General features: G+C 43.7%; 1 protein-coding gene across 6 annotated transcripts in view; it reads right to left on the bottom strand.

The window, feature by feature from the left end:
* DACH2 (dachshund family transcription factor 2) overlaps positions 1-22674 on the bottom strand; it is an 847028-nt gene extending 824354 nt beyond the window's left edge. For all 6 annotated transcript variants that reach the window (XM_086918783.1, XM_086918784.1, XM_086918786.1 and 3 more), the window contains exon 1: positions 22083-22674. In XM_086918783.1, coding sequence (XP_086774909.1) covers positions 22083-22564 — 482 coding nt within the window. In that variant the 5' untranslated portion in view covers positions 22565-22674. The remainder of the gene's footprint in view (positions 1-22082) is intronic.
* Positions 22675-23417: the final 743 nt, after the last annotated feature.

The raw sequence follows: 23417 nt of genomic DNA, 5'->3' as shown, positions 1-23417 counted from the left end.
GAACATTCCATGGGTAGGCAATAACATTAACAACCGGTCATTACGCTATCACATTGAGGCATGTTGACAACAGAATATTATAGAGTATTAAATAAGCTGAATATTGTAAATTGTACAGCAAAAGTGGAATGAAAATCGAAATTGCATTATAAAACTTATAGGAAGTTTTAGACTGTAGAAAAACACAATGCCATTGCAAAAGAAAAAACAGACCGCCCTCCACGGGGATTACAAACGCTTGAATGAATATGAAAGGGTGGGGAGGGAACAAATGCTTGAGTTGGCAGTGAGAGAACTTACAAGATGGCTGCGACTTTAATAATCCTGCTCCCTTAGATGGTCCACCCACTCACTTGAGTACTAGGATCCTCAAGAAGAGAAATCAGATGCCTTCTGTATGGGATCTACTTAATCCAGTCCTTCTAGACTTGCTCAGGCACAATGAAGAGATTGACAGAGGAGAGATTTAGGGCAGATAGCTGGCTCTACTGCATCTCCAGTCTCCTGGAGAAATGTGATGCACAATTCAGACAGTGATCTTGAGGCTCAACTGAGTAAAATACTGACAAAAGGTGCTACGTCCAATACAGATCACTTTTATATTCTTACTGTTTAACTTCATCCGAGAGAGGGGGAAATGCGGCCATTAGAAAATTTGAAAAGACAAGCTTTAAAAAAAACATACTGCAAGCAAAATAGACTGACTGGTTGACTTGGCCTAGCCTTTCCAACAGCAAAGCCCAACCAATTTCCCTGTGCCACCTTTATACAGGGTGTATTAAAAAGCGCCAGAATTAAGAATGTGAACAATTCTGATGATAATTAATGGCCATACTATTTTAGAAGATTCACCTAGGTCCTAAGGAAGCAAAACTAATAATAAGAATAGGTGAGAGATCTGCAGTGGTGCATGCCCACCTCCTTTACCATTCTGCTAATATCCTTATGCCCATATGAAGGTGCACCTCATGGAAAAGTATGCCTCTTTCTGTGAAGAAATATGGGGACAAGCACTTGAAAATGTCCCCCACAATATAAAATTCCTAACTTGCACACCCCAGGGGACAGCAAGAGTAAACTGGATGTAGGTTACAGATTATCCTGCCTGTCTTGATTGGGAGCTGTGCCAGTATAAACCTTTTGTTCTTTTTCCAGTCCCCCCAGGACATCACGAATTCGCATTAGCAGAAAAATGTGAAATCGGCACTTTTGCAAAAATCCCCTGATTTTGCCAAACGTGCCCACAAAAATTGACATTGTAAATAAATTGAGGCTTATCCTCCATTTATTAGGTTTGCTCTGTACTGAGACCATAAAAGGAAGGTGAGGAACAGGTTAATAGGCGGCAGGGGTGTTAAAATCCTCTGCCGTCTGTCTTTCAAAACAATGCACAAGCCCTCCTCCTGTGCTGACCTGACCTCCCCCTGCTGTTCATTTCCTTGGAATTGCTGTCCTTTATTCTTAATTTATTTTTTGCACCTTCATATAGCGCAAACGCGACACATATTAGAGCACACTACATCAGCTCCAGTTACATTAAACATGTCTGTTTTTTTAGTCACAGTGCAAATAAGTGATTTGCCCAGAATCACATGTTGAGCTGAAGGTGGGACGCAAACCTGGTTCTGTGGGTCCAAAGTCTGCAGCTTTGGCTCTAACGCCACATCCTCTCAGTTTATCTAGGAAAAGAGGAGTCACCCCCTCACATGTCTCCTCTCTCCCGTGGTCAACACCCCTCCTCCCAACAACCTCAGTATGCTCATGGCCCCCTCTACTTACCCCGATTGCCCTTCCACTCCCGGTTCTCAAGTGTACCCGTCACTTCATTTCCCCCTGCTACCATGTGCACATTAGGAAGAGAGGCTGTTCGATGCCAGAAAGAGGAATTTTCAAATTTAGACACACACTCTCTGCAATCAGAACCGTCCTGTTCCTGTGTCAGGTCATAGAAAGTGAGTCTCCAGTAGTGACCGAGCTGTATTTTTTGTGACAAGCACATGTTCTGCCTGCTGCATAAATACCACAATTTTCGGAGTTTGAGATTGCAAATCTGGCTTTTTCGCCTCAAAATTTGCCATCCCAGACCGCAAAATCTTGGTGGGATCTTTTAGTTTTCGAGCTCATTGACTAATGCCTGTTTTGACATCCTATCATCTTAGGTCTTGATAACTTTTATTTGACAAACAAAACCATATGCTTCGATTTTGAAATCCTGAGGCTCTAATGATGAGTTTTTATTAGTCCAGTACAAGGGTTCAAGGCTTGAAGGGTATGGAAATGTTGACACTGGAGTGTAGGATTTCTACTCGTCCACATTCTATAATCCTACTCAACTCAACAAGGGACACACCCAAAGAAAAACCTCAGTGTGTCACAAAATACAACAGAAAAAACGAAGAGGCAGATTTACAATAAGTGGTGCATCCCTGCATATCAGCAGGGATGCGCCACTTATTGTGCGCCATGCCTACGCCACCATGGATGCGCTGCATTTACAATGCGGCGCACCATGGGGAAAACACGGCACAAATGCGTGACGCATCTGTGCCGTAAAAGCAGCTCATTGCTGGAGTTGCGTTGCAAGCGCGACGCAGCTCCAGCAAGGCTTGGGGGGCCCTATTCCAACACAGTTGCGTCAATCCTTACGCCTGGGTTTTGACGCAGCATGGGCCCAAAAGTGACTGAGTGAAATCTTGTACGCCCCCCTGCGTAGGAACGCCTCCTTCTGGTGCAGGGCTTTACAATGTGACGCATCTCCCAGATGCGTCACGTTGCAAGTACCCCGCACCATGGCGCATCTTTTGCACCACAGCTGAATCACAAAATTGACACAACGGCGGCGTAAAAGTGCTGCAAGGGGCTTGTAAATCTGCCCCGAAATATCCAAATCCCCTCCCTATAGCCATGGATGATGAAATGTACGAATAGGTAGGTGAATTTATTTTACAGAGTACATTATGGGCCTGGAGCACAAATCAGGGCTTTAAAATGGACACTTCTGTCCCTGCTGGAGCTCTCTGGCGTTCTGAGTGGATTTTCTATTTTATGAGGGTCAGAAAGAATTCCGAAAGAATTCCTGAAGTACTTCTGAAAATCTGCAGTAGTTGTAGATTTCCAGGAGTATGCCTACTGGAAATGTTTTACTTTTTCAGTGGATGGAAAAAGAAATGAAGAAATAATGCTGAAATGTGTGTTTCCAAGTGTCATTTATAATTAGTTTTCTCTATGGTGAAAATATTTGTATGTTGCAAAACGATTTTCTTTGCACTGCCGTAAAACATGGAGGTCTTTCCTATCCTCTGCCACCCTGGAAAGGCACTCATTTTCTGCTTTAATATGAAGAGTTTTACATGCATTTCTAGGCTGGGAAAGTACCCAAATTGTAAGTGAATTACTTTCTAGGTATGCACTTCATTTTGCACTGCCCCATCCTCACATTTCTAATGCCATCTACATCACTTATCGCCCTAAATTTACAATGTTGGAAAATTCATCAGACTAGGGAATTTCCTAATTATCACAAGGAAAGTTACAATTGTGAAATTCAACACATTATGATAGTGCTAATAAGGATGTAAAAGCTACTTTATGTTCCTGTGAGATGTGCAAACAGTTTTAGATTCAGGTCCTATCGGATACGTGGAATTCTGTGCTCATGAACGGTGTTATGCATGTGACAGCGCCTCTCAATTTTTTTTATCAGTTTCAGCATACACATATCGCATACAGAATCAACATCTCAGGTATGTTAAGAACAAGTTGAAACAAAACATCCAGTGGCTATCCATTTTGCTGCCTTATTACCCTTAGTACAATCAAAGGTGTAGTAACAAATATCTATGCAATGAGAAAACAAACAAGTACAGTACTATCTATACATTTTCACATTCTGACAACGTTTCATGTTCTTGAGATCATAAATATTGCACCAGTGGCTCACAAATGTCCTTGGGTCGAGATGGGGCTGGCAATTCTTCTGCATACAGTTCTAAGTTCTCCCTGCAATATACAACAAGATCCTTTATCCAATGTTCTGGGAGTGGGGGCTGAACTTTCCGATCTTATCGCCACCCTTATCTTTGCTAGCAGTAAAGCAATTCTAATATATTTACCGGTGGCACCTTTCAGAAACGGCATGTGACAAAGCAGGCATACATATGGGGTGCATTGCAAGTCAATAGTGGTCATAACTTGCAGTCTTTGTATCACCTCTACCCAGAACCCGGCCCCTGGCTTCATTCTCAAGCCAGGTGCCAGAAATCGGCCCATTGTACCCCACATCTTTTACATGCACAGTACCTCTCCATCTTTGTCCATGTGCCACAAGCAGGTGGAGGTTGGGGAGGCGGAGAAGCAATGGAACTCTCACAGGGCGTGGTAAATCTGATGACTTTGCGGTGTTAATCTGAGATGTTCTTTTTGCTGTCACTATAGCAAATTTTTTGAAGGCACAAAACATTCATTCCTGAAGTTTATGTCTTAGGCCAATAAAACAAGAGTATGGGATTGACAAACATTTTAGAAAGGAAGGCGGAGCAGGAGTGAGGAAGAGACGGCATGATCGCAGAAAAATGACATGGGAGTAGAAAGCACTTTTCAGATTTGCTTGAGAAACAATTTCAATATGAACATTTTTAATGCACTTCAAATAATTATTATTGTTATAGACATGTAAACATCATTAAGCACTGTGTAATGGATGTCTAAAACACAGCAAAGCCACTATTGGGTGCTTCGAGCCAGTGATATTGGCATGGATTGTGACGGTAGAATGGTAGCATACAGTCCTGACCTGCAAGCGTGGGTCACCATGTACCAGAAAGAGTGAGCTCACAGACACAGCGGTGCTTAATTTGAGCGGGTGCTTGCAGGTGGGGGTCACAGGAACTTATTTTTGGGGACCAGCACTTATTTTTCCACATCAGACTTTTACCCAGAGCAAAAGAGAGAAAAACAAAAAAGAGGGAAAGAAGGAGGAAGAGGAAGAAGGAACAACAAAGATAAAAGGGCACAGAGTGTTTTGTGGTGGATTAAACAAGCATGAGGATGAGGTGGAATTAAGACTACGCAGCCTTGATATTTGGCATCCCTGGTATGCGTAGAGCTGGCTTTTGCGCACTTATAGCTTGACTGCGCTTATGGTTTTACAAATTAGGCACTGGGATACAGTATAGCAGATTTGCTCTTGAGGGTGAGCTCTGCATGCACTCGGTGACCCAATTCAAATTATAAGAAAGCAGCCTCCTCTTTTTGACAGATCAGGGCATGAAGGAAGTGCCACCGTGCCATACTAATGGCAATAAAGCCCTGTACACATCTATGTAACAAAACAAAACATGAATGAAATAAAACAACCTAGGCACAATGGTATTGCAAATTGTCAAACTGGGAGATAATAAAGAGGTGGGACTACACAGGATCAGTTTCTAGCATTTAATAGTGTACATGTTAAAAAAGGAAAAGGACTTTAGACAAATAATATGAATAAAAACTTTGAACAAATGCATCACATTACATAAAAATTCTAACTTAAAATAAGTCAATTAACAAAACATTGTCATAAATATCATAATTCAAATTATCTCACAAAAATCACAAATATAAAAAGTGGCAAAATTAATCTATATATCTCGACGCGCGTTTCGGCGACCAGCGCCTTCTTCTGGAAAACATAACAAAACATAACATATAGCATAGCATAACATTAAATCCTGACCCCCTACAGGTCGAGTCCTTCTCAATATATCAGTAGAAACAGATGACAGCGCATCATTTCAATGCGCTGACAGAAAAGAGTACATTTTAACTGCGCTGATTTGAAGTTGGAAAAAAGACAGTCTGGAGATCAAAAGTGAAGGGGCAGCTGTGATGGAAGCAGAGTGCCTTATGTCCCGGACAGGCTTCCGTTCACACCGATCTTTACTGAAGCATCACGCAGGAGAAGCTCTCACTTGAGTCGACAGCACATATTTCCTTCACTAAAAGCCGCCATTAAAATCCCTTCTCCATAACTACAATCTAATTTCTACATTTCCACATGCACAGCTGCTAAGCAGTTGTTAAAGCCAATCTGCCGAGCTAATTCTAAACAAGAGACTGTTTTCTTGTTTGCAGCCATTTCTACTCTATAATTATGAAACGCTTCATGACGATGGATGCGCCCCCCTGGTGAAAGATCGCCTTGGCCACTGCACAGTGCAAACAGTGGGTTGGTGTTTTTACAAGTATGAAACAGACGACTGAAATTACTAAAAATGTCGCTGGCTTATATTTTTTCATTAACTTGCTGCTAACCTTTTCACATTTCAAAGTGACAATTCTCAGCTTTAATCCGACAAGAGTACTTACTGTTAATGATAACCTGGCTTACAAAAAAAAATAAAAAGAGCAGACGTACACATCACAGTCTTACACCTACGATTTGTCTAGATTTTTTTAAATAAGAATTCTCAAATTTCGAGTGGGTGTGCTAAATGTGTTAAAATGTATGAAGATTATTTTCCAGACCCCGAATCGAACTCCTTGTCTACAGTGTCAAGAACTCACAAGGTGAGTGAATGTAGGAGTTTTTTTTCACAATCAATATTTTTCGGCCTAGTTAACAATTTTACGAGGGGAGAATTCTTTGACCTCATGCCCCATTAAAATAAGTCTTATGTATGAGCCACTTTCTCTCATTCTTACACCAATATTTTTCATAAATGAAGTGTGAATTTAAGGAAGGGACAGCCATTAGGCTGGTCTGTGAATACGCACACACTTGCATCTTGAATGGTTCCATAGATTTTCAGTGGCCACCCCTCAGATGTCCCGGGGACTCCTACACTCCCACCCGCACATTAAACTTACGACTGCGGAAAAAGCAACCCACCTGTTGGAGTTTTCACAGTTATGCGTACTGAGGTGGCTGCAGGTTTCCACAGATCCTATTTCTCTTAACTGAAAGCTCTCCTTTGCAGGAAGACAATTTGCGTCATCCTGATTTCACTTAGGTGGTCAAACTGTTTTATGAATCAGGCCCATAGAGAAGGACCAGCTGAAGTACAGGTAAGAAGCATCTTTCGCTCACACTTCTCATCACTCTCGAGTTCCAGCCTCTGGCACACCTGCTGCTTTAGCCATCATTACCAGACGTCAGCCTGTACAGACATTCTGCAGAGGGATTGACTGTGATGTGCCCGGTAACACCTACAGGTAAGAGCATCAAACTGTACAAGTAAACAGACGCGAGGCAAGACATTAACAATAAATATGTCACTTCCTGCAATGTAATTTTCCATGCCATTGCTGGGTTGTGCCTTTTGAAGCTCTTCTTGCACTGTGTTATCATAGCTCTTGTATTATTCATGATTCAATGGCACATCCTGCACAGGTAAACATTTGTGGTGCTGGGTCTATGCATTCAGCATCACGTACGCCCGCATGGATCGTACATTGCACATGACCCCAGGGCTAGTCTTCCACGGGAAGGTCCTAGGAGGTTCCCACTCACTAAGAAGGGGCCACCCAATAAGAAGCATACTGCCTCAGGGCAGTGAGGTGGTACCAGGACACCTGCAGAATGCAGGATTGCCTATTATACCACCAATTAAAAAGATAACTTTTAACACTCATCTTGGTTTGCAGCATTGCAAAAGCCTGACCTATGCCTTTCTCTCAAATATGATGAAATCAACCACGTGCACTAGTTTTGAAATCCAGCAAAGGTGTGGAGTCGGAGACATGGTCATCTGCCAACAATTTTCAAGGGACATATGATTTACAAAATGCCTTTCCCGGCAATGCTTTCACTGCCAAGCGTGTACCTCTGAAGTCACGAAAAACACTGGCCACCACATTGCCAACTGGACCGAATGGCAATAAGAACATCCTGCAGTGACCTCCTGCTACAGCTTCCTGCCATCATTTGTGTTGACCCGATCACACCTACTGCGATGGGAGTCACTGCCTCATAAAGTGCTTTCAGATGGCTACTGAGAGTGCACAACATAGTAACTATAAATCATCAATATAGATAGGATACACAGAAGAGTGAAATAACCCCGGTTTGAACCCTGTGCATTATTAAACATCAGTTCCTGTGAAGGAGATTAGAAATTTGTCATAGGGGAGCACCTGAGAAGGATTATATATAAAAGCATAGGTTGCAAGTGGCAAGTCATAGCTAGGAAGTGTTTATCTTTACTTGATGGTTAGTGGAAGTGTAAGGCAAAGGAAAGAGATGTGGGGTGAACACGCAAGGTTGCACAAGTATTTGTAAATTAGGAACTTTAAATGAGCATTCACAAAATCAGAGACCACCAAAAAAACGAAATTGAACAGTATTTCAATTGGGTTTTGGACGGGGTTATTCCATTAAATGCTTACTAAAAAAATGAATTTGTTTTTAGAGAAAACGTCTGCAATAATTCCAGGTGACAATAATATAACAGAGACTAGAACATTTGGATTTCTAAACAATGGTGCTAATTAATTGAATCAATTTTCTTGAAACAGCTGTATGTAATCCTGGCAGATATAAGTATAGGATTTTCTAGAATAAGAGACAACTGTTCTGTGATGTCAAAATGTAAATACGAAGAGTAAAGTTTACAATTGACATTCATCACCACCAGCCCTGGCACTGAACAACAAGTCCACCAATCAAATTAAACCACTATGCCCTCCACTATCCAGGCATACACTGTGAGTGTGCATATTACCCTTCTAAACTGTGCAACTGAACGTTACTTTATTATTGTACCTAGAATGTGGATTACTATACAGTGTGTGCGACGTCACCTATGTAATAAAACTGGTATTGAAATACTAAGTAAATATGCTGATCTGAACTTGTCCCTCAGACAATTTATGATAAATGACTGATACAATGCTGTTCTTTCTAGTATGCTGGTTAAACCCACTCACAAGAATTTTAAACTCAGTATAGTTATAGTACATCTGGTGGCTAAAAACATATATTTCACAGTGAGTGGCTGAGGGACAGGTAGAGAGTGAGGAGTGATTAATCAGTTCCTAAGGTAAGCAATGAAGGATTGTCAAAAACATTTTAGGGCACGACAAAGAGATCTGAGCTAGACACTAATCTGCTTGGACAGATGCCCTATTTAATGCTGTACCAGAGAGCTCAATTATGAGAAAAGTGACCAAGAGGTCAAGCGAATATTCATTGCGGTCCATCGCAATACAGCATCACAATGTGCACAAACAATCAGAAAGAGTTGGAACAAAACCACTGCACACTTGCGGAACCATAGGATCACAAGCGTCTATGGTTAGATGGAATCGACGAAGGTGCTGAGCTATTTATTGCTTCATAGATGTTTCTTTTCAAGCATACAGTTAAGTAGTTACCAACCTCCTACCATGAGAAGTATTGACTAATTATTTGCTATTAAGGCTCCAAAGGGTTAAGAAATATACAACGCAATTCCATTTTATATAGGCTTAAGCCATAGAGCTATGATTAGAATACATTGAGTCTTGTTATTGGACCTATTCCTAATACTTCCCTTAAAATATACATAAAGTTGTGTATGTATCTCCCCTTGTAGCTTCCGACTCTTGCTTCATATGTGAAGAACCTTTCCCCGTGATTCCATCGAATGTGTGTCCTCACGTTTGTCATGTCTGTTTCTGTAGTGTTATCAGGACCTGAACAGAGTACTCTAACTATGTGGAAAAGTGCTACCCTTTCTTCCTTTTTTAATACACCTTAATACGCGATTGGCTTTTCTGTGCTACCAGCCCCAATAGGTCGTTTGTGGCTGCGCTGTTGTTCCCTTCATAGGCTGCACCAGTTGCGTAACAATAGCCCCCACAGTCCCCGCAGTGCGGGGGCCCTGAGCTCCAGAGGGTCCCCTCTGACACTGTGCTCAGGCAAAAGGCCTCCAGCCTGAGACCTCCTGACTGGGTCCGGAGCATGGGGGCCCCTTCTATATACTTTGCAGGGGGCTCCCTCAAGTTTTGTTACGCCACTAATCTGCCCAAACTAAAGAAGATTATTCCCACTATAAATATATATCTTGGGGAATATATTGCAGCAACAGTCAGTGCTGCGTCCCAAAATGAGAGCATGCGACAAGAAGGATGCGAGAAGTGCTGGTGGGCAGACATGCTCCAGGGACTCTCTCAAAAGGGACGCAGCCGCACTGGTTTATAGTGAACCAAACAAAACGAGTCTAGGGGATTTCTGCAGACTCCACCAGTGCTTCTTTCAAATTAATAAAATAGATGAATTGGAGCACAATACCACTCTTGACATTTTACCCACTTACAATTGACTATCAGGAGCAGATTTTTAAACTACTAAGAAAAAAAATACTTGGCACACTTGTCCTATATTGTAGAGTGACTAAAATATAGGAACCAAGACATTGCTGCAGTTCATCACTTAGAGCGTTGCTTGTTTGCCTGGCTTTCTTAGCAAAACATAATAAAATATATAGATATGAGAGCTAACTATAAAATTAAATGTCCTGATTTGCAAATGCTCACTTGTACTAACACACATTCAAAGGATACATATAGAATGTATACATTATATTTCAATGGCTGTATGAACAATGGATGTTCATAGTTCTTGGTCCTGTTGAATGTTTGACAAATGTTCTCCATAGAGCATGAGAGTGCCTTTTAACATGAAGTGTCAGTAACCCAGTCAGTGAGAGGATTCCATTCAGCAGTATGAAGCTGGTGATTGTGTTCTTAACCATAATCCACGGACACTAGGTTTCCATTACTCTAAAGGTAGGTCTAAATTTCCCTTTAGTGCGCTGCGACTAAAGCACTTTCACATTTGCAGGTAGACACATGGCTGCATTGGAACCTGAAATTAATTTTGTACATGGGGACAAGTGATTAATTTTAAATGGTGACATTATTAGTGCAATGTGGGCCTTTCATATGGTGCTACTGTGTGTGATACTATGTTTTATCAATTAGAACTTATGTTTTGCCACTCAACCTGCATGCAACGATTGAAGCCGGTGTTGCATACACTTTGCTACTACGTGGAATACAAGTCTATGGCATGGAACAGTTCCTAAAACATATTCCCACTCAGAGACATCCACCTTTTAATTCAACTTTTGGAGACTTCGGGAAAAAACACATTTACACGTCATTTAGACGTGAAACAGATAAGATTACAAGGACATGAATCAGCAGTGACCCAATATTCTCAACCGATGCACCCTGATGGTCATAGGTTCTCTATGTTACTACACACTGGGTGCCACGCCACCTGCTTGAAAAGATGTTGGTCCAAGGACGGACAAGGGCTATCCTACAGGCTTGGTAAGGGCATACAGCAGGAACGAGAAAAAGCCCTTAAATCAGCAGGAACCATAGAGCCTCTTCCGACCATCACCTATCCCTTAGAAACAAAATTAACTACCAGAAACCTTCCTGTTGCTAACCTTGAAAAATGATCATCAATTGCTAACCCCTCCCCGAGTACCAATGAAGGCGCCACATGATTACACATCTACAAAAACAATTAACAGGCAATACAAAATTATAGTAATTACACGAAAAGCCCAGTACAAATCTCAAGGCCAGCCTGAAACTAACATCGGGCAAAATTAGCAAAATATGAGCTCCAATGAGAGGGAAAATGTGAAGCACAAGGTGGATGCAAGCATGTGAAGCCAGTTTTTAATACCCATCCTAGGAATATAGCCCCTCCTGAAAACTATACATAAATGCTAAGGATTCATGACTACTGTTTGCAGCCTGTGAAATTCATTATACATTGCAAAGTGCTTTTTAAAAGGTTACTTTTAGAGTTTCACTTTGTAAGGGGCTGTTCTACGTTCAGTGAAAATTAATAAAGAAATTAAACAGTTTAGGAAAGAAAGTCTTTACAGTTGTGTTTTCATAAAGTGCTCCACGTTTATTGGACTCTCAATGGCAACGCTTTACTTTCTACATTCACTGCGGCAAGTAGAGGTTGACTGCAAATTGAACAAATAGCTTCTTTTGAAAATCAACTTTTTTATTAGAAATATAAAAATAGTCATCTGAGATGCTCCTGTTAATAATGGTGCTGGAAAAAAATTCTATGGATCCACAGAGCACTTATGGTAGTGTCTTCTAGTCTGTGCTTCTAGAATCTGTTCATTGCCAGCCAAACTAAATTCAAACAAGGGAGGCACCACCATGCAGAGCTTGGACATTCAACTTCTGGAGCAATGGATCTCGGAGATTCTCAGGTGTAAATGTGACACTGTGACTATTTACTTTATGTAAGCCTTGGTTATCTTTGTGAAGCGTATGCAATGCTTAATCCTCAAACCACGTGTTACATATTGAAACAGTCGATAAGAATGAAAACATGGTACACTCTAAAAATCTTTAAGATGTGATGCAAACTGTTCTTTTATTACCATCTAAAAATTATGTTAAATAACTGAAACATACTTGCAAGAGAGAGAAAGAAATTATTCAATTGTAATCTGAGTTTCCCAATCCAGGTAGTTCCCAAGCTCTAGGTGTCAGGGGCCCTCTGATTCTTAGCAGAATGGACTTCTTGTGCCATTTGCCACCTCTTTGGTAGACAGAGAAACCGGCTGTCTGGAAACCGAAATTCATGACTAGTAACCGTACCCCATGAATACTTCTAGCAGCCTGAGGAGAGAGTATTGAATTCTTGAACTGGGTGCAATGTGCATATGTTGCCGTCATTTTCACAATATCACTCTACCCCGTCACAGAACTCTGCCAATGTGTGCATGGTCTATGTTGGCGGCTCGGCTGGGTCAGTCAGCATAGTGGCGACCTAGAGTGACGGCGAACCTATCGCAACCCCCCATCTTCAAGTCCCTGACCTCAGCTTGCTCCTCCACTTTGCTGTTGAATTCACAATACACTTGCTACCTGGCCTGACCTCTAAACATTTAAAACATGATACCAGTTTCCAGCCTCCACGCTTTTAGCAACAGAAATATGAAACCCAGGTGGAGTTCAGGGGGCTCCAGTTGGACACCCATGACATCTGCATTTCACCCAAGAAAAGAAGTACTTGATTGGTCTTTGAGGGAGGTACTTTTTCCTGATCTGCAACCGCATGGTGTACTCTATGGATTGTGACATTTGAAGCAATATTTGATCACGTGAGCTGATACACATTCTCATCGGCTTGTCTCCATTAAATTTTATTGCAAAGAAATGGTTGTACTGAAAAAAAAAAGAAATTCACCACTTTTTTTTTATTCTGGTCTTTTAAAGCAAAAAGAAGAGAATATCCTCTCTAAAATAACACAGCACAGACAATACTTTGAAAGACGCGTTTCGCTCGCATCTCATTCCCACTAGGGGATTCCATACAGAGGGGCTTCTTTTTTCGAGCTGAACATTGAACCACAACGCACTCACCCGACAGCGTGCGAAAAAAAAGGGCCGCTGCCACTTTAAGAACCCTCGTCTCTTTGACATTGCTGGCAGTGTACGGGAACATTAATGCATCTGTCATGATAACAAGCTAAGAATAACATCTAGACATCAAACCGAGCAGAGAATCCATCTGAAGTGATTCATTCAGATCTGTCCCATTGATTTATTAAACACAGGGCAGCATCTGCAGCCTCACAGAGCCGCTTGGAGAAATTAATGCAAGATCAATTCAAATGGAAAAAAGTGCAAAAGAGATAAATCAAAACACAATTTGCATGCAGAGCCACAATCAGGCTTATTGGGCGCAAATGCTCAATTTCCCTAGCAAAGCAAATGTATTTAAGCGTCCTTTCGTGGGCATTTTTTAATTTATTTTTTAGAAATGTGTGATTCGAAGTGACAGCGAAGAGTTCTGCAGGTTGAAATGGTGAAAGGGAGACGGGGCTGGCCGAGGCCTTTTGAATAAGCAGCCAGAATGTCATTAATCCGAAAACGTCTTGAGCGAAATTCAATGCCTTTGTTCCATTAACAAGTAGAAGGTTTGTTGGTTGTTTAGCTCAGCACAGAAGTTAAAAATGCAGGCTAAAGACCCTGTTCAATCTAAATTTATAAACCATTCAACTCAAAGACCTTGATAATCATATCAAGAATTTATTTTAAATGTCATTTCTTATGATGGGCTCAACTGCTGAAAAGTTAAGTCCGACAAATTATAAATTTATTAAAATAGCACGCAACTAGTTTAAAGTTTTTTGGACTTTGTTAAACGAAGGAAGATTATTGTCCAGTGAAGCGAGGAGGGCCATTGCTCTGAAGCTACCTACTAGAGTTTATTTAAGTCATTGTTAAAATGAAGAGTTTGGATAAGGTCCCTTTTAAATGCCTTCCATATCAATTTGTCACCAGAGATTGGGAATGTCGTGGGCAGGCTGGGGTATGCTCGGAATGCTCATATGGACAAAGGGAAAGAGGTCTGGGGGCGCGGGACAAGGGTAGAGCACAGATTGCTCCTCACAATGCGCAGCGCGATCTGCTGCGACAAGTGGAGAGCGTGGATTACTCTTTACACTCAAGCAAACACCGCGATCTGGCATGCATGCAAGATTGCTTTAATTGTAAAGCCAGCTCTGTTATTCTAACATGAGAATCATGGATCAATAGTAGAAATTTATAATATTTGCATCCTTCTTGACCAACTGGCAAATGCACATTTAGCTACTGACGAACAGTTAAAGTTACCTAGCAAATACAATTTATTTTTTATTGGATGGACCGTGGGTTGCTAGGATCAGTCGGTTTCTTTTGTCAAAAGCACGAGATGCTTTGGATTAATATTAATAAATGTAATGTTATTCAGATTTTTATGTACGCCTCTTGTCCACTGATCTCTGGGCAGAGAACATCATGTCAATTACCCACATTAAATCCTGTACACAATGTACCCTCACCGAGCGAACCATCGCCCTTCGTGCACGCTAAGGGACTTGAATGAGCTTCTTTTCCCTTAAGAGTGCCTTTCCCAGTGGATGATTATAAAGTTTTGTTGGAATTTAAACATCATCAGTGTTCACAGTGTACCTGGGGAAGGCAATGTTTTCAGGCATGTCCTTCCACAATGTAACATCAGGGCAGGTAAGAAACATGTAAGTATATTTTGAATGATCATTCGACCCTGTTTAGAAAAATAATGTGGCATACTTCTGCTTCTACAAGACATCTACAGATAATGACAAACTCTGTACCTCTTTCTGAATTTCCTAATATCTATGACCGTTTTCACTCCTTCAGAGTGTCGAAGGATTATTGGAAAATAATTTTGCTTAAAAGCCAAAGAAAAAAACTATTTTTTCTGTATAATTAACTGGACCTTTCTATAAAAGAGTATTCTCTTCAAATATACTGAGCAAGTACACACGATCTTTGCACCACCTTGCACTCTTATGATGATCACACATAGCCAGCCGGTGGTTGATGCAACAAATCTGCCATTCTGCTTGTGTTTGTCAAAGGGAAAGGGAGATCTCGCCTTTCAATGCTTAATTAGGGTTGAGAATATGATCACAGAAGTGGAAATAAGTGTATGCACTGGGGTGCGAGGGCGACCACAACAGTTCACAGAGGAATAAAACCCACAATTCAAGGTTAGCGACCGCTGATTATTTTTACTCTCTATGGTACGCCAGTAGACGCATTCTTCATAAGTTCATCTCTATCATAACTTGATAAAAGATAGTTTGCTCAACTCAGACTATCAGCGGAGCGTATCACGATGGGGAATAGTGCGTAGAAAGCCTGGGGTCATGTGGTGGGACAATGCTTGCTCAAGGGCTTTCAATCTCTGGCTAGCTTGCTGGCTGTACATTGTTTAGGTCCTCCACCTCCTGGAAGGCGGAGGAGAGTTCGCCTATACTGAACTAATAAGTGAATGTATAAACTAACTTCAAACAGACTTATTCCCCACACTGCCCCGGAGAAGTTATTAGAAGTTCAAAAGCTCCAGATGGGTTGCATTGTCCGCAAGCACTTCTTTATTGCAGCATTGTCATCTGGTTCGTAGCTACAAATGAAACCGGGCTGGGGAATAAAAACAGGTTGTGGTGGCGACTTGGGTTTCTTGTCGAACACACCCCGCAAACACGATAGCATGCATTTAATACTACTAAGCTGCTGAAGGACAGCGCAGGATAAATAGCCAGTTTAAAGGAAGGTCTACGGTTTCAGAGGGTCTGTAATCAATACAGGGCGACAGGCACCCTTACCTCTGTGCAAGATACTCTATACCAGGGCACATGGTGTCTGAACAGAGCCGCAGATCGCCAGCAGTGAGCAGACAAATGTGGTGAGCACACAGGGTAAGGAATTCCATTTCCCACCACAGGCTGATCTATCCTTGTTTCTACAGGACTGGGCTGCCCGGGACAAAAATAACTGCAGCACAACACGAACAGCCATGAAGGATGTAAAGAAACTCTTAAGCAATACATATCATGTGTCTGATTGTAGATTACAAATGTAGCTGTTAAACACAGCGGCAGTGTATATGGATACATGTCCAGTTTTACTTCTCTCTAAATACTGCGCCTACACAGAGTGTGCATCTTTAACTGCTTTTGTGTATTTCTTCTGCTCATTGTGAACACTGGAATAACAGGCGAAGGGTATAACTTATTTATATGAATTGATTTGGAGCAATAAAATTGCTAAACGAGCCAACCTTGCAGAAATGTTCTCATTCCTTCATTTCTGATGATGCAAAAAGAAAGAAAAGGGAATACGGAGGGTTTGTGAGCTAAATCGGATGGGTGAGTAAAGTATTGATATACTATTGGGAATCTCGATCAAAATCACTCTATTATGAGTGATTGGGTCAGTGAGTTAACAATATGACAAACAAGTGAGTCAAAGAGCATACAAGCGAGCAGGTAAGCAAACAAGCAAGTGAATGAGTGAGTACATTTGTATGGTGACTATAGAAAAGTGAATTTCCTCTTGGCACTCCTGTGTCAACGCTCACCCACATGCTAGTCCCTCCATAAAATATCTGATCCTACATCTGAAGCCAGTTCAAGCGCTTGACAACTCCCAAAGTCAAGGTGGATTTGTCAGAATCTGCTCTCACGCTCATGAAAGCTGAACCAACAGATTAGTGCAGGTTTAAGGAAATTTGACCACATGCAGGTCCAGGTTTTTGAGATCTTGGATGACAGAACATTTTGTGGCCCACACCTCTCTCATTTGGGCCATTTCTGATGCTTCATCAAGGAATTTGGTGCACCTTCTAGTATTTCTCTTATTGACCGTGCACTGATCATATCATTGCTACGTTACTACACTAAAGATCGCGGGTGCCTCGAGCAGTGCATGCAGGAGGGACCAGTTCAGGCTTGAAGGGCCGATGTGAGTAGTGTATTAACCTCTAACAGTGCCTTTTCTTGAGCGGCAGTGATGGTGAGGCACTCTTGTTACTCGTGTTCAGGATGATCCTTGGTTTTCTTTCTCTTCCAGTAGGCTGTCATTATGTGAACTATGCAATAATATTTGTATTTTATGTTTTCACGCTTGTACCCTGCTGTGTATCGTCCTAATTAGGATGGTGCAAATAAATGCATACTGGTTAATCAACTAACAGATTGCCAGTATTGTGACACTTTCTATTACAAAGATACTTTTTTGACAAAGTCCATAACAATCTACTCTACCTACAAAATATTACTTCTGACTGAACAGGTGTCTGTTGGATGTGGCATGATCTGGGGACCGGGCAATGATGAAATAGTCACCTGACGTGCAAAATAATCACGCTGAATCCCCAATAAGGTCGAGAGCCATGGTAACAATAATCAAAGTAGTTATCCATTGAAGATGGAAGATGATTTAGGCTGCTCGCGGGCGTATCGCAGACCCCAGCATCCCCTTCAGCACAAGGGGCTTCAAGCTCTCCAGGGAACCCCTAACCTATCAGGGGCCTCAATTTAGCTAAAGGCCAATTAATATTTGTGAGATATGGGAGACCAGGGAAGCACCTTTCTTTTGCGTTACACCACTGAGCCTGCTGTCGGAATGTGTTAGCTTACCGCTGAATCGCATTTGGTTTTCCAATAGTGGCTCCCCCAGAACAGTATCTGACTGTAACCAGAATTTTCTGCCCAGTGCCGCCCCAACTGTAGGTCCTTAGGTTGTTGTCCACTTTTTCAACAGAGCAGTAGGAGGACAAGTTTTCTGGCTCATGGCACCTGCACATGTCCTCACTCGGAAGTCAGTGAGTGACCACAATTATCTAACACATTTTGCTGCATCGGTGGGGGGGGAGGATGGGTCCTGACGCTCCAGTACAGTAAATGTAAAAGGGAGCTAAACAGGAAAGGTATGACTGCTACGCAATTGAATAGGAAGTATTGTGCTAAATATACAAGGCTTATCACTCATTCTTTGGAGAAATGTTTGTAATATGCTATTAAAGCCGCTGAAGTACAAGTAAAGTATGGGTACGCAGGGCGTGAGGTGACCACCCACTTAAAGAATCTTGTGTGAGTGTGTCCACCACCACCGCATAGCAAGATAAGGAGATGTCCCAAGATGTGAACATTATTAAATGCCTTCCTAAACTACATGTACATATACGTTGCATTAAGGCTAGTGTACCTGGCATCATAGCACTGCTATGACTAGAGTGTCTTTAATTGATGGTCAAGGTCTTTTTGCTTGATGTCTGCACCAAGAGACCCTTTTCTTGGTTAGTGTGAGCATTATAAGTGCAGTCACTGAGCCGTAATAATGTTGGGTTGTGAAATGAATGGAAAGTAAACGGAAAGCACCCCACATTTTAAAAGTCAATGCAGACACCAATCTACCATCACCGTGATCTCTGCGATCAGCGCCCTCAGATAACAGAAGAGCATTTGTGGATCTGAGAGATTTAGATAGAATAAACGAATTATTTGTTCCTCAAAAAAGAGAGACATTTACATACACAGAGATTAACGAGCCCGCCGAAGGATATTAAAATCTATCCAGACACATGGCTAAAAAAACAATGCTGGCCGTGCAAAAAGGCAGCCGTGTTTGTAGTGGAGCCATTGAATAAATCAGCGAAAAAATGCAAAAACGATTCCCACATCCCAAATTATAAATGCTGGTATTTAGGGGATTCATATGTTTTTAAATATGCCATGTCACAACTAGTTCAGAGGCTTCAATTCTAGGGATGAGGGACATTGAACATCACACTTTGGATCTGTGGGTAGCCGGTCTCGAACCGACCCAAGCACAGGCAGGGGCCAGCAGAGGCGCCTAAAGGCAAGAACGCTCACAGGGGGCCGAGATGAAGCATATCAGACTGGGACCTCCCATGCATTCCTGAGCCTTCCAATCTCCTCTCCATTCATCGTGCTTTATACGATCCAACTGTGGCGCTATGAAGTGGCTGACAAACACAGGTAGCGCTCCATGGAACTCTCCACTAACAAACAAGTGTCCTAATGCAGGCTAAGGCGTCCTTGCGCGCGGCGCATGTCTAGTACAGCTGAAGGTACCCCTCTGAATAGAGACTGGGGCACGGCTCTGAGGGGGGCACCAGTTGGAGCCTGTCGTTTTATGGGGGATCCAGTTCTGGGGGCACGTGCCTCTTACCTATGGGGGTCGCACGAGGGTAAGAGAAAGGGGTGCTGGAAGCAGAGCGGAGCCCCTGCTTTCCTCTCCGCAGAGTCCCTGTGAGGGTTTCTGGGCGTCGGGTGCGCGTGGAGCGCGCTCAAACTTTTACACGCGAAACTGGTGCTCCGCTGCCGGTGCCAGCTCACTCCGACGCAGGACAGGTGCCACGGGGGAAAGGCGCTCTCTTCTCCTCGTGGGAGCCTCTGGAGTCTGCGCTCAAGACTCTCCTGTTCCGAGAGAAAGTCGCGTGGAAACGTTTGTCAGTGAAAGCCTCGAGGGCTCCGGGGTTTGCCTCTTAACTGAAGAGCACTTCTCTCACTGAGTACAGACCCCGATGTGCAATATTTCATATTCAGGATGTTTTTAGGAACTAGTAAGGTGGACTGGCTAATGTGCTCATTCATGCTGATTTCGGGCCACAGGTGTGTTCTAATCCCATCTGCCCGATATACCCTAATACCATGTCGGGGGGGAGATCACTAAAATCCTGAGTCTCAGCCGGCTTTCTGCCAAAATTGGTAGTCCCTAAATAGGATGGGCAACTTTTGGTATGTGAAACATCTAGCTTCTAGCCATGTATGTTCAGCACTGTAGTGTCTACAAGGAATGTTGATTCTAATGCTGCTCTATAAAAGTCTCCCCGGATATTGATCGCATAAAATATCCTTTACATGGGAAACAGTGCTTCGCAGCCAGCCCACTGAGTATCACAGCGAGTGGCTGCATATCACCTCCAACCAAGAGTGAGTGAGTACCTCTCCACACATCCCACAGAGAATGACTGCCTCTCCACACAGCCCACAGTGAGTGCTGCCTCTACCCACCAGCAAAGAGTTAGTGCCTGCTTCTCCCCGCCAGCCTACAGTGAGTTGTGGTTTCACCACCAGTCGACAGTGATTGCCTGCCTCTACATACCAACTCACAGTGAGCAGGTGCCTCTCTTCAAAAGCCCACTGAGTGACTTCTTCACCCTTGTCCACAGTGAGTGCCTGCCTCTACACACCAGCACTCAATGAGTGCCTCTACACAACATCCTAAAGTGAATGTCTGTCTAACTGCTCCTGCCTGCTGTGAATGCCTGCCTCTCCGCAACAGCATGCAGCGAGTGGCTGCCTTGGTACAGAAGCCCAACACTGGGGGTGCACTGCTCGTGCACCCCCACCCAGTGAGCGGCTGCCTCTCATGCCAGCCTACAGTGAGTGGCCTCATCTTGTCCCTACCAGCCTGCAGTCAGAGGCTGCCTCACTACTCCCGCCGGCAGCACGTGGTCGCCTTTCCACATCCGCCACAGTGAGTGGACTGTGTTTGAGTGCCCTCCATTTATTGCAGTAATATACCTCTACTTGTACTTTGTACGCTTTTGTAACCTGCACACATGTCACTTTTTCCTCCTGTAATGCACCGTTTGCTACCTCTTGTATTTTGTTTGCTCACGATTGTCACTTTTGCCTCATGTAATGTAAGGTTTGCTTTTGTAATTTGTTCAATGTAATGTTCTCATGTATCAGTTCTGTTCCTATTGCGAAGCGCTCTGACACCTTCGGATAAAGTCCATGCTATATAAAAACGCATAAATAAATAAATAAATCCCGCAGTGAGCAGCTGCCTCCGAGCCTCTAGTGGGGAGACCCTCTCCACACCATCCCGCAGTGAGCAGCTGCCTCCTACACCAGCCCACAGAGAGTCTGCTCCTCTTCTGCCCCCAACCTGCAGTGAGCGGTTCCACGCCACACCATCCCACAGTGAGAGTATTCCTCCCCACTCCCAGCAGGCAGTGAGCAGCCTGTCCCCCTGGGTATCCCCAGGCTCCAGGCATACGCGCCGGTTTGCTGATGTCACCTTCATTAAATCATTTCCTCCGTGTCATGAATCCGGATCTATCCTGATTTCGAGGACCAGGAGCAAAGGGCGACTGGCCTATAAGGTGACGTCCAGCAGGCTGGCATCTCTCGAATGACGGGAGGGCTGCTGCGGGGTCAGTCACCTGCCACACCTCTGGCGTCTTTGGTACCCTCCAGAATCACCTCTGGGCCAGTCCGCATGAAGCGGGGGTGATGAACAGCTGAGCTATCCACTGCCATGCAACAGCTGTGCTGAAAATGTGCACTATTAAAGTACCCAACACGCGCAGCTCAAGAAGCGTGCACGATAGAAGCATACCCACGTGCACTGGAAATATTAATCCACCACTAGAATACACACATCATCACCATGTGCGTCCTCTGTAAACGGCTGGATGGTGCCTAGAGTCTAATAAGGAATATACCTTTACAGGACTTCCCCAAAAATTTACGAAACATATGTTTTGCTACCTGACCAAAAAAGATAAACACACAATGTAACAAAATAAACGCTTCAGAAGCAAAAATAAGTAGAAATGTACACATTAATTTGCGGCTCATAATAAATAAAAAAAAGTTGCAAGGCACAGCCTGCAGAAGACGGGCGGCAGCGCCTGCACACGGGATGCTGCTGACAGGCGCGCGCAGAGCCGGCACCGGCACAAAGTTGCCGGGCGCAGAAGGGGGCGGTCTTACCTGGCGTTGGTGCAGTCGTTGTAAAGAGTTTCGAAGTCCTTCCTGGTGATGAGCTTGCAGCGGTTCACCCCGGGCTGGATGGCCCCCAGCCCCCGCAGGATGCGGACCTGCTCCACGGTGCAGACGACGGGCGCGATGTCCAGCCGCTTCAGCTTGGTGTAGACGGTGTGCAGCCCGCCCACCAGGTGCTTGAGGAAGAGGTCGAAGACCTGCGGCAGGCAGATGAGCTCCTGGCCCTCCACCAGGAAGGAGGCCACCTTCACCCCGTGCAGGTCGACCATCTTACACTCGGCGCCCCCGCCCAGGCTGCCGGCGCTGCTGCTGCTGCTACTGCTGTTGTTGCCGCTGCTGGTGATGAAACTGTTGAGCATGCTGCTGGTGAGGCGGGGGGACTCTGCCGGACTGGAGTACAGGGGGTCAGCCCTGAACAAGCCCTCGCTGGGGCTGGCAGAGATGACCGGCGGAGGTGCTGAGACAGCCATGCTCCCTTCCTCTCTCTCGGTCTCTCTCGGTATCCTCTTCCCTCTGTTTACCCTCTCGCGCGCTGTCCGCCCGTCAGCGCTCAGCAATAGAAGTGTGTGTGAAACAGGACCAGCGCGAGCAGCAGCCAGCAGTCAGTCACCGCTCACGAGAGCCGGCCCCTGCCCCGGAGACTGGCAGTCCCCGCAGCCAATCCCCCTCCTCCTGATAACAGGGCTCCCCTCTGATGACGGCCCTGCCAATCTGATGGCAGCTGTGCCTCGCCTGCCCTCCCCCAAACTCCCCCTGAATCCGCACTGCTCTGAAGGGCCGAGGCGCCCTTCTGTTTATTTACTGCTGTGGGAAGCAACTTCCGAGCTAGTGCACTGAAGTTTGAAAACCGGCGCTTTTTCGGAAACTTCTCTTTGGATATCCTATCCTGGGCCAGTGCAGCAGCCTGCTGAGTTAATTTTAACTTAATGATATGGCTTTCCTTGCTCTCATGTGCTCTCATCTGTAGTGCACATCAATTATTTATTTACTTAGTTATGTGTGCATTTATCGTGGTGTACGTACAGTTTAAGCCTTGTATGGAGTGTGTGTATACCAATTTAGCAATATTTAGCGAGAAAAACCAAATGCAGTAAAAAAAAACGCTGGTGTCTTTTTTAGTAGTATTCTACTCGGCAAGATATAACCTACGCAGAATTATATCTCTAAAATTTTAGAAATTCTGCATATTATGTGGTCCAAAACAAGGACTTTGCGTAGGACTTATGTGATGCCCGTTCAAAAGGAATGTCGTAAATACATGTTTTCAACACTTACATCTCTAAGACTATTTGAAATCCTGTCTATTATGTGGTTCAAAACAAT

The sequence above is a fragment of the Lissotriton vulgaris genome, chromosome 4_1, assembly GCF_964263255.1.
Source record: "Lissotriton vulgaris chromosome 4_1, aLisVul1.2, whole genome shotgun sequence".
NCBI classification, from domain to species: domain Eukaryota; kingdom Metazoa; phylum Chordata; class Amphibia; order Caudata; family Salamandridae; genus Lissotriton; species Lissotriton vulgaris.
Note: the sequence above shows the minus strand (reverse complement) of the source record. Positions and strands in the feature narration are given on the sequence as shown.